At 33.1% G+C, this 13,090-nt stretch overlaps 1 protein-coding gene across 1 annotated transcript; it reads right to left on the bottom strand.

The window, feature by feature from the left end:
* Positions 1 to 137: 137 nt before the first annotated feature.
* BDBG_04254 (7-dehydrosterol-delta 7-reductase) lies at positions 138 to 2,972 on the bottom strand. The gene is made up of 5 exons (XM_002625339.2): positions 1,982 to 2,972; positions 1,809 to 1,923; positions 1,635 to 1,751; positions 1,252 to 1,574; positions 138 to 1,158 (listed from the first exon to the last, which is right to left on the bottom strand). The coding sequence occupies exons 1-5, from the start codon at positions 2,586 to 2,588 to the stop codon at positions 923 to 925; spliced, it is 1,398 nt and encodes a 465-aa protein (XP_002625385.1). The 5' UTR covers positions 2,589 to 2,972; the 3' UTR covers positions 138 to 922.
* Positions 2,973 to 13,090: the final 10,118 nt, after the last annotated feature.

Here is a 13,090-nt window from a genome sequence, read left to right as displayed (position 1 = left end):
ATGGAAGATACCACTTCGCTAACATGAGAGCTTCAGGATCCCAGTCTGTCTGTTGAACAATACATCGGCCAGACGACCTCACCAAAAGGATCCGACACCTCACCCCCCCCTTGAAATCTACAACAGAGGAGATCCGGGAACCTGACATTCAAGTTATGTGCTTCGCAAGGTGCGGCATGATATTGTCAATGTTTGTGGCTGTGACTATGAGCGATAATAATAACCTTGTGCGCGAGGTTTGACTGGGCTTTAAAGTCTGCTGTCACTTCAAACATTGCCATATATATCCTATCACTACAATCAATAGTGATCAGCAACTTCACCCTCTGCGGAAATGCAATTTCGCAATTACGTGATCTCATGACTGCCTCTCGCCGATAAACACAGTCGGGAGAGAGATTGCGATTCGATTACTCTGCAGGCGTGCTTCTTCCGCGGGCAAGTACTCTCCTCACAGGCCTCGGACTTGTAGTCGGCTACATGTCGGGTGACCGATGACCTTTGCTGCAGTTACACGAAAACACCATAGAGATAAGAGATATGAAGTAGAGAAGTGTTCCATTTCAGGTATGTATTTTACTCTGTTGTCAGTTGTCATGGCACAATTAGCTGTTTCATCTGTTTCTGATTTCTGTCTAGTTTCTTACATAGCTTCAAGTATCTATGGATCTCATGACCAGGTTTGATCATCGAGGTTTCTGATACATTAGTTATTAATTTCGTTTTCCACACCTTGTCTCGCTCATGCATAGTCTTTCAGGCGGCCCTTACTCTTTCCAACAGCCGATATCCCTTCAAAGTCGCTTAGGAACGACAGGGTAGATCTGAGTCTACTAATAAAATAAGTTCGAATCGCGCTATTATTCCGGCTTGAGTTGAAAAGGAAGCAAACGAAAGAAAATATTCGGCGACTGGATAGCTCTTAAAAGACGCCAGGGATGATTCTCCATCTGACTTTCCCGCAGTATTCACCCCAGGTCTTCCCGTACTTCTTGGCGCATCGCTCCTCATCTCGATAGCATCGGTGGACGAGAATCGTTGTCATGAATATGGCGTAAGTCCAAGGGAGCAGGTGAGTGAACCCGCAGGTAGCACACATTGCGTAGGACAAGATTAGATCTCCCAGGTAGTTCGCATGACGGACAACTCCCCACCATCCTGTCACGAAAAAGCAGTGCGCAAATGGCCCGTGTCAGTGATAAAATTCACAATTATTACAAGTGGAAGCACTGGGAGGATGCTTGAACGTACCAGAGCATAGAATAATAGATTTGTGCCTCGATCCATCTGCGGTTTTATACTCGCCTTGGATATACTCTGGCGCTTTCCCCCATATCAAACATTTGCCTTGGGTATCACGCACGAGGTATTTTTGGTGATTTGCGGACCGAAATAGGACATATCCACCAAACCCAGCTGTCAAAATCGTGGCTGCAGCAATCGGGGAGAGAGAAACTGGGTTAATTGCTAAGAATTGGGGTTGTAAGGTGTAGATCGTAGGAAGCCATGCTGCAGAGCCCCAAGCCAGATAAAATCCGACATGGTCATGGGCCATATCTATGGTTTTCAGATACCTAGATGCGTTTCTGTTTTTAGCGGGTATAGGGAAACTCTCTCCCTCATGGAAAACATACCAGTCCTCATTGAAAAAGAAGTCCATAATATAAGTCAGGTGAAGGATATCCGCAATAAGAATTGAGTTCGTAATGTATCCGTGTCGACAAAATTGGAGAGCAGTGAAGGACATGTCACTAATAATGTTGTTAGCTCATTGAATATATAGCCAGAAAATATTTTGCATATCTCACATCAATATCCAGCCAATGATACCAGGACGGCCGTTGTGAAAAAGCTTCATATCCCATGATTGGCCCAGTCGCGGATTCAGCTCAATCCCCATATATATATCATACAACGGAGATCCTATGGAAATGTAAGCCAGGCAATCCCTAACGTAGTCAAAAAAGATGAATGTTCTAACCGCTGAACTTCCTGTCCTCCGGATGGGACGGCGAGATGTGGGCTTTAATGTAGAAAGCCAGGGTGAGAAACAATCCGTAGATATTAAATATGGCGAGAAACGCGCCCCAATTGGCGGCGACAAATGATGAAGCAGAAGTACCACCCCACAGGCTAATCGCGCCAAATAGCAACGTAGTTACAACGGCAGCCAACAACCCGTTGATTTTGTACTTGAGAATGTTTCCAGCAGGAGTAGGCTGTCCTTCATGCGTAGATCCCGGGAGAAAGCTGTAGAGCAGCGCTTGAAAGAGGACCCAAGCTCCGTAGACAAGAGTAGTTGGCAAATTGGGGATCGGACAGTATTCGCGGTAAAAATAAATGAACCCTTCGTTTCGGAGGGCCACCGTGGCCGACAATAGGGAGCCGTCGAAATGCTGTAGTGTCACGTACCAGAAGACAATGGCAGCAGGACATGCCAGCATTATCGCAAGAGACAATGCACTTCGAAGTGGAGGGACATCGCTGCGCCGGCCCCACGACGGGATAACGTCCTTCGAAATGCGCTGAAGATTGTACCCTTTCTGGTCAGAATGGCAAGGAGGGGAACTCGAGATGATCTCCTTCATTTTCTCAATCTAGGATCGGGCACAGAAGTAGTATTCAACGGCAAAAAAATCAATGAGCTCTGGACCTGAGAAAGGTGTTGGGAACGCGACTGGATTAGAAACGGACTGGAGGAACGATCACATCCAACAGGAGAGATGAAGCCGCGCAAGTCTTTTTATATTTTTGAGGAAAGTGAATTAAAGAGGTAAAATAGCTCAATGCGACCAACACAAGCATAGATTCTGGTGGCACAATTAGAGCGGTCTTGTGGAGTCGTGGCTGGAGCACAACAGGCGAGTTTCGTGATGCGAATGTTTTCCATATTTATCTATTACGGAGGACAGCTCGCCCCCAAATCTACCTGCGGGCCACCAACGGGCCAGGAAAGCTTCCTTCCACCTTGCATTCTATCCCGCAGCTCCGCCCTGGTTCCAGTTGCTGAACCATAAATTCCAAGGTTCGCATCCATTGTCATGTGATCTGAATACGCTAGTCTGAAAGTAGTTTAGATCTTCATAGTTTGGATACATTATAGAATCATGTGATAGTTAAATTCACTCGGAAGTTACCTAGGTAGACCAGCCGGTGTCCATGTGACCGCATGATTGGAAACTTGTGGAAAAGTTAGTCCTGATCCCAAGGTACAATAACGTCGTTTCCACCCAACGCTCACCATTGTAAATCAATTACAATCAACTTTAAATGTTAATATCTCAATGAATATTCATTATTTTTACTTTTTAATTTGTAATCTATAAAATATCAAGACTTATATTATAATATAATTCAAAATTATTATAATATAGTTAAAATTGATTAAAATATAGATTCAATTATAAAATAAAATACAATAAACTCCCAGCTAGCGAGTGGGTCCGCGTCGCCGCGCTGCCATGCCTCTTCGGGCGTGGCCTCTCGCCGTGTTCGGTCTAGCGCTGCTCCTTTAGGCGTAGCGTGTCTACTTTAGGTTTGGCGTGACCTGCTCGGCGACCCCATCAAAATGTCGACACCATCGCCGTTGATCTATATAAACACCACCTCGACCTCCCATCTCGCACGCAATTCCTTTTTCCTTTCCACTTTCTCCTCTCCCGTACTTCTCAACTTTTGACGTTCTATCCGTGTCTCTTGTATCTTTGCCTGCGCCCCAACAAAGGACAAGCATAGTGTTACATCTCTATTTCCTTCCTGCAGCCTGCACTGCGCAACTCCTCTCCCTCTATCCTGGCATGGAATATTGCGTCCCTCTTTCTTATTCAACTCTAGGGACGGGGCCACGGTCACTTCCTCTATCTTAATTTTCCCTTCCTTTGTTTCTTTCTCCTACCTCTTAGCTCGATACGCGCTTGATTCAGGTCTCTTGCGTCGCCTTTTGCGGTGGGATATTCCAACACCTGGAGTCCGATATTCCAGCTGGGCGGCTGGACCATTCTCGTTGAGAGCCGTGCTGGGGCCAACAATTTTTTGGTTGTTCCCTTGGACCAGTAGCAAAATTGCCTCATCTCGTTATCTGCGGGACTTTCAATCGCGGCGGCGCAGGGCCCCCAATGCATTTGACTTGGGAACTGTTGATCGTATTGGATGTCTCACAAGAATGGATCCATTCTGGGAAAATTCGAAAGGGGGCATGGTCTAGCTGACATTTCTCCCACGGGGCAATCTCGGTAGTCTTGCGGTCATCCCCGGTGGTCTCCGAGCTGGGCGATGGCGCTGGCTAAACCGGGCAACCACGAGTGAATGCGTTTTTTTAGGCAGATTCTGTGCAATCTGAGACCCTGGCGGGTGTCAGTTGGACTCCCACTGGAAAAAGGATGCCAGACTCTGGGTTTCAAGTGTCTCCACTATATTCTTAGTCTTCATGCAACATTGGTCAAACAGTGCAGCCTTGCTAGTGGTAAACTTCTACTGGTGGCAGATGAAGAAGGGAAAGAGAAGAGGTCAAGAGCAGAGTGATGATAAATAGAGAGTTACATTGCCTATGTGTCTCATGATGCTGAACTGCATTATGCAGCTGTGCAAGTCCTGCTTGCAGTTACAGCTGATTTTAGCTGATTATCAGGCAAGGCATTCTTTTTCCCAGCTAGGTTTGTGAAGATTGTTTGAGTAAGATAGACTGAAAATTTTATAGTTTTATCTTGCATTTTTAAATTGTCTATATAAACAGCTGAATGTTTCTCTTTTTCATAAATGAAAAGTCAGCGTGCTCTAACTGTAAATTAAACAGATAATAAAGCTTTAAGAAAAATTATTAAAGATAACAGTAAATCTTAATACTATAATTTTTTATTTTCTGCAGAATGTAAATTTTTTAAAAGTTTAATATATTTAAGTTATTATATGTAAATATTCTTAATAAATTTTATCACTGTTTAACTTCTTTATAACTTATACTTTTTTCTATTTTTATAATGTTGTTATTATCTGTATCAAGACTTGTATTTACTTATTTTTTTTTCATAAAACTCTTATTAACATAGTTACATTTTTAAAAATTTCTTCAGAAATCTCTGCTTTTTAAATCTCAGTTATTATCTGTATTAATATTATAAGCACTGTTAATATTTTTTAATAAAGAGAAACTATAGATTCTGAAAACACTCTATAACTCTAATTTTAATCAGATATTTAAAAAGATTAATAATATTATAACTACTAACTTTTTAATATATAAAAATAATAAAATTCAGTATCTGTATAAGTTGATGTAAGAATAAGTACTTGCAGGTGATTATTCAGATGTTTGCAGCTTGACATGATATGTACTATTAACTACTAAAAGTATTCACAGTAGAAAGATAAAATATAGAGATTAAATATATAACAGTATTTAAGCTGAGTTATAAATAGTAGTTATAAACTTCAGTCTATATAGTTATATGTAGTCAAGAGCTACTAACTCTATTAATTATATAAGAGATAGAAATAGAGATAAAAAATCTATAAGAAGTGAGATTTTTTATATACTTCTTTCTCTCTAAGACTTCATTTATAAAGTCTTTCACTAAGTGATTTTATAGAATCAGGTTCAGTACTGTAGTAATACTTACTAAAAACTCTTTATATTTATAAAAAATCTCAGTGAGGAAAAATTTCTTATTATTATCAAGAGAAAAGAGTCTGTTACTTAGTTTCTTATTTTATAAGATTTTTTATAGTTTATAAATCTTTCTCTGACTATTATATAGATTCATCTTATATCTTTTATATAGAAGAGTTTCAGTTAACTCTTAATTATTTTCATGAAATTCTTATATAATTATTACACAGATTCATTTTACATCTTTTAATTTAAAGAGTTTCAGTTGATCTTTAATTATTTTTTCATGAAATTCTTGTATAACTGTTACATAGATTCATCTCACAGATGAATTACTTTCTATGAGATTATTCTTATTAAAGAGAAGTATTTATAAGTTAATCTTTTACTTATTCTTATAAATTATAATTCTTTGACACTGTAGAGTTATAAGAAATTTTTCATTCTTTTATCAACTCTGTAGAATTGTAGAATTAAGATATTCACAGTCTGTAATCACTCTTTATAATTATATAGAAAGATTTAGATCTATAATTTATAATCACTTTTTATTTACTAGAGTGATCTGATTATTTTATAGAATTACTTATAGTATAAATAAACTTCTTTAAAGTAGTATAAATATTTCAGATCTGTCTATAAAATCTTATTCTCTTTTTTCTTTTTCTATAACAGCTTTTATTTTTATAAACTGTGAGTATTTTCATTCATCTGTAAAGTGTTTTCACTCAGATAACAGAGAGAGAGTATTTCTAATAATATTTATATATTAATTTAAGAACTTTCTAAGAATAAAATTTTTTTTTTAATTTTAATATCTTTATAAATAATATCTGACTACTACTAAGCTTCTTATAAGTGTTTTCATAATATCTTTAATCACTTTCTACTGACTGATAATGCAGAGATACTGTTACTTATAATAGTATCTTTATTCTTCTCAGCTCTGTCACTGTATCTGATCTTCAGATTAGTAGTTAATTTTATATCTCTCTCAGATCAGTCTCTGACTCTCAGTAATATAGTTCTACTTTTTACTGTAAGTCTCTTTATAAGTAATTTCTTACAGATTCTAGCTAACAGTTTCTGTGAAGCTCTTAGTGCTGTTAGTATTCTCTGTAACTATGTAAATCTATAATTACTCTCTCTCTATTCACACAATCTCTGACTAGATATATACAAATATATCTAGATTTTCTATTAACAGTTCTCACACTGTAGTATATTTCTGTAATCTTATTATTAATGAGAGATAAGTCTCTGAGTACTTATAAAATCTGAATAATTAAAATAATATGAATACTATGAATTTACAATAGAAGTTAATTTAAGTAGATAAGCTCTCTCTCTATATCTTAATTATTTTCAGACTGAATACTTCAGTATAACTAAGAGAGTGAATACAGCTTTGTAAAAGATATCTGATTATATATATAGATGATTAGTTCTCAAGATTCTACTGTAACTATACATACTCTGATATTCAGCCCTTTTAAAGTCTGTGTATTTTTAATAGTCTTTATATTAAATACAATAATTATCTATATTACAGGTATAATACTCTCTACTTCTTTAAAGAGAGAAATTAATAGTTATAGAGAGATTAAGTATTACAGATAAAGAATATAAATATAAGTCTTCTTTATTTTTTCTTTATTAATCTCTAAATTGTGTTCATAGTTCTGTTTTTATTTTTCTTTATTTTTAACTTTAATAATAATATGATTTCTTCTTCTCTTTATATACACTGCAGACTGTTCATCTTAGTAGAAATCTGTTATTTTTATAGACTAGAATTTACAAATAACAGTGTTAATATCTTTATTATAATCAGATTCTTAGTGAAGACTTTATTATTCTAACTTATCAGAATTCATGATATAAAAGTTATATATCAGCTTTCACAGATGTCTTATCTGTCTGAATAATTCTCAAGTGAACTTATTCATCTTATTAGAATACTCTTATCACTGAATCTTGAATCAGAGCTTATAATCTTACTTCTCTGAGTTAATAATCTCTTTAATCTGATATTCTCTTTCACTCTCTAATACTTTATAAACAGAGTGATGAGTTATAGAATTCTCTTCTAAGAATTTCTTATATTTACAGAGTAAAGAGATATGAAAAATATTATATATTTATAACTTATATAATAGTTTCAATCTATAGAACTATAAGCTAACTTTCTTTATAATCTTATAAGACTCTATTTATAAAAGATTTAGCTTCTTACTAAATCTTTATATAATAATATTTTTCAGACTTAGTCAGACTCTATTATCTTTCTTAAAACTTTTTATAATATATTTGAAGTTATAGTATCTCTTCTAATACTCTTAAGTCTTTCTCAAGAATTTATAGACTTTCTTTTAAATATTCTGAATTCTCTCAGCTTATTTACAGATATTACTACACTCTATAATATACTCTTACAGATTTATTAAGATTATTCACAGATAAGTCTTAGTAAGTATCTTAAAGAGAATTTTATCTGTACTGACATGCTTTAAGTTATTATATACAAACTCTATAAGTGATAACTAATGTACTTAGTTATTTTAATTATAATTGATAAAGTACTGTAGATACTGTTATAATATATTTATCAGATATTCTATCTGATTATCTATCTATTGATAAAAAGCTGTGCTTAGATCTTATAAGATCTTCAGTATAGTTATCAGATTAGATTAGAACTCTCTTATAAAGATTAATTCTCTGTCTGAGACAATGTTTATAAGTAATTTATATAATCAGATCATATTACAGATAAAGATATAAGATAAATTCTTTGACTTTAAATTCTTATAAGTGAATATAAAGTGTGTTATCTTGATAAAGTAATCTACTATTATCAGTACTAGACTGGCCGCTGGGATCATGAATTTCACGTTTGATTTCATTTGATCTGGTCTCATACATTTCTTGGCGTGAATCTCACTGAGACTAATCATTAAAAAAACATGCAAAGTGACTATATATCAGATCTCAAAATGAGACCATGACTTAGAAAAAATAAGAAAGTGATTTCATTTGGTCTCATTTAGTCCCATTCTTGGCATAAAGTTACTATTTTTAGACATTTTAAGGTTTTTTTTAGACTATTTTTAATTTTTTAAAAAGTAACACTTTTTGGTAACACTCAAATGAGATTTAAAGTCATTTAAAGCAATAAAAATAATTTAAATTGAGAAGTGAAAATCATGATCTCATTTGAAAAATGTAATAAGAGTAGACAGTAAGTCTCACTGAGACAGTATGAAACTACTATCTAATGTTAAAACAGTGTAATGAGATCAGTTGAATTGATAATGAGATCATCAAATATTCTGATCCTGGTCTCAGACACGGTCACACGGTCAGTCTAATCAGCACACTGTTAAAACGGATATTATATATATTCTTACTTTCAAAGAGACTTATAAGAGAATTTATTTCTAGCTATTCTCAAGATTTTTTTTTTTTATAAGATAAGTAGAGAAGTAAGTTCTTTATATAGTCTGAACTGCACTATCTATGAATTCTGATATATAGTATAAGAATTCACTATCTTTTTTACAAGCTCTAATATCTTCAGTCAGAAGTATTTTCTTATAAGTAACTTATAAGTTCCAACCGCTCCACCACGAACTCGCTCGATTTTTCGAATAAGAACCCGCCGATAGATTCATCGAAAAGCCCTCGATCATAGGAGCATTTTGACCCTATCACCGACTGCATACCCCGTGTGATGGTGGAGTTATCCAGCCAAATGTAAACCAGATGTTGTTTGAAACTCCTGTGTGGGATTATCCCCTGTTCACCCCTACCACACTACAACCCTGGGCCAAATTACCATACAAATTGTAAGGTGAAGAGACATAGTCATATGTGTCAATCTTCTTGATTTTGAAAGATTTCTGATCTGTAATTGTGGAGATATCTGAGGAGCAATCTCCGCGAAAACCCTATTCATCTTTGATGTTTCAAAACATCAATGCCAAGTCTCATTCTTATACCGCTCTTCTTAATCTGGCTCATCTCTGATAAAAAAATACAAATAGATACCTCAGCAATAATGTCAAGTACATAATTAACAGATACATCTGAAGTGTAATCTCTGTGAATACTCTGTCTGTCTTCAGTGTATCTAGACATCAATATCAAGTCTCACTCTCATATCACCTCTTTCAATCTGACTCATTCTCAGCAGAAAAATACAAAAAGATATCTCAGTAACAGTATTCAATACATAATCAGTGAACAATGAGTTAACAGCATATTAATAACTATAAAATCAGTATATCTTAAGATCTGACTGAGTCTTTGATCTCTGCATAGTGAGATATATTAAATCTAGTTTTAATATCTCAATATTCAATAGATTCTGCAAGGAATTGAGAACAGTAATACTAGATTTCTATTAAATTTGAGAATTAACTTTATATTGATATAATCATTGACACAGTCTTCTATTTTAAGATATAAATAATCAGTTTCTCTACATTCTGCTGATAATATTTATATTATTATATAGAAACAGACTTATATTCTCTATAATATTAAGACTCTGAAGAGGAAAAGTCTTGATAGAGAGTATACAGTAGTGTATATCTTAGTAGTTTCTATCTCATTCTTCTGCAGCAGTTAATGTAAAAAAAGATCTTAGAAATAGTTTTTTACTTCTCTTGAAAAAGTAAGATGTTTTTCTCTGAGTTTTATACAATATTCTTATAAAGAATTAAAAACAGAGTTATTTTCTGTCATAATTTCATATTCTTTTAAGTAAGAATTACTTTTTCAGTAGCTGAAGAGCTTTCATTAATACTTAATTCTTTTTTACACTCTTTATTAACTGATTTGAGTTGCATACTTATTGTGTGAGAAGAATTGAATGATTTAGAATAAAATTAAATAGTTTTAATCAAATTCTCTGCAAAAAATTAATTTATTTTTTATCAGTTTTTCTCTTAAAAACTGTCATATTATCTGATTTATTATCAATTGATATTATACTTTTTCTCACTGTATTTCAAGAAAGAGATTATAAAGATTTTATTAATTTATCTTAAAAATCAATTTTAGTTTATTAGATTCTCTTCAAAAATCTAATCTAGTTACTGAACTAGTGTGAAAAAAATCAGGTATTTTTTATATAAAAGTCTTTTATTCTTCTTTTGAAATAGTCTGACTAACTTTTCAATTGAAAACAGACTTAGAAATCTCTTAATTGAAACAGTCTAACTAACTTTTCAATTTAAAAGAGTTTAATAAATCTCTTAATTAAAACAGTCTAATCAACTTTTTATTGAGTGAGAATAATAAGTTCAAAAATACACTCAGTTGATGTGAAAAAAGATGCTTTCTTAAATACTATTTCTGAGATTGAAATTCTGAAGAGAAGAAAGAAAGAAGAAATAGAGAAATAATAAGTTCTTAAAATACAGAAACTTGAAAAAGTAAGTAAGATTCTTGAAAAGCAGTGTCTGAGTAAGATGAATGAAGAAGTTCTGTTAATTCATTATACTCAGATTAGATAACTACAGAAGATAATTAAGTTCAAACTTGGAATTTCAAATACAGTTTAAAAAATATTGAAAATTTCTAGTATAATCACTGACTCTTTATTTTACTTTTTTCTTTTTCTACTTCTTCTTCTTCTTCTTTAAATCAGAAGAAAACATATGCTTAAAAAGCTGAATCTGCTATCTCTAAACCTGCTATCTCAAAATCTGCTTAAAATTCTGAGAAAACTAAAAAAAATACTGCTCATGCTTCTATTCATAGAAAAGTAAAGAAAAAAATATAAAAAGAGAAAAACTTTCAAATCTTCAGAAATAGAAGACTTATTCTTAAAGTATTAAATCAGAATATCTTGCAGAGAAACAAGCTAAACTCAAATCTCATTTTCAGAATCAGAAATGAAATTAATCAGCAGTTCTTTTCTTAGTTAATAACTGATATTAAAGTTTAAAAATCAGTTATAGCTTCAATTGAGTCATTCTTCTTTAAAAACTTCATTATTCTGACTACAATATCTGAATTCATGTGGTTCGGAAAGAACGTACAACCGCCGGATAATAACACGGCCGCTTCCGAACACGCTTATGAATGTAAAGAGGTCCTAGCGGCCACTAATTAATTTAGATAATATATATAAGAAGGCCGCGTACGCCTGTAATTATACACTAACTTAAGTAACCTTTGAATCACATCTGATAGCATGTCTAAAAACTAGTAAGAAGTGCAGACTTCTTCAGAGTGTGATAATTTCATCTACAAAGTGATTCATAATTATCATGTCAGTGTGGTTCTAAAATATCTCAAAAGATAGTATATAAAGAGCAGTGAGTGAAAGAGCATTCAATTAATACTACTTTACTTATTGAAGAAAAACTTCACACTCAGACAAATGTCACATATGTGTAGACTGGCCGCTGGAACCATGAATTTCACATTTAATTTCATTTGATCTGATTTCATACATTTCTTGATGTGAGTCTCACCAGGACCAAGTCTCAAAAAAATCTGAAAATGAACCATTTCTGAGAGAAATAGTGTGAAAAATGATCACATTTAATTCAAGAACAGTGAAATGAGAGTAATTTCTCAGAATAAACTGTAAAAGATGATTATTCTTTCAAAATCAGAATGAGACTGAGACTGAAGATTAAATTCAGTCTCATTCAGTTCATTCAGTGATTACTTATATAATCAGAATTTGATAATAATTATTGATAATACTTATGAAACAACTAAATACATTCTTGTGTAAGTTTATTCTTTACTTTCTTATAAAAACTACACTTCTCTGATATACTGTGATTAGAGATATTAAACTGTCTGATAATTCTATGTTTTATAATCATGAGTTTCTTGATTATTTCTTCTTATAATTGTTCTCAGTGATAGTGATAAATATCTTAGCTTGAGTTGAACTTTCACTTCATTTTCATCTCTATTAATGAAATTATCAGAATATCATACATCATCAGTGTAACAGTTGAATATATACTCTTAACAATTTTTTATAACTCTAGAATTGATTTGATGTGTAAATTTATTGAATTATCTTGAAGATAGTGATCAAATTCAGTTTTACAAGTATGTAGTTTTGCCTGATTTTCAGTTGTAATCAATGTATACAAGTTCTGTTTCAAAGTTAGTATTATAGTTCTATGTGATATGAAGTGTTATCAAAGATTATTACTTACTAGAGAATTGTATTTCACTGTCTCTATATCTCTAACATGTGCTCATTCAAATCTCTAATAGTTGACATTGTAGTAGTCTCAGACTAATTTAATATATAAGTCTCATTTCTTCTCTGTTCAATCTTGAGAAGTGTAGATATTAACTTAATGAGAGAAATCTAGTAGAGCTGCTATAGTATAGTACTCTGTAAAAGATTGTTCAGTTTTACTGTAGTAATATATCAGTTTATTTCTTACAGTAATAATAGCCTGCATTATAACATTATCTCAGACTGAATTTCTTTTTAAG

This window comes from Blastomyces gilchristii (assembly GCF_000003855.2).
Source record: "Blastomyces gilchristii SLH14081 genomic scaffold supercont1.7, whole genome shotgun sequence".
Lineage (NCBI taxonomy): Eukaryota > Fungi > Ascomycota > Eurotiomycetes > Onygenales > Ajellomycetaceae > Blastomyces > Blastomyces gilchristii.
This window is presented reverse-complemented; position numbering and strand designations above follow the sequence as displayed.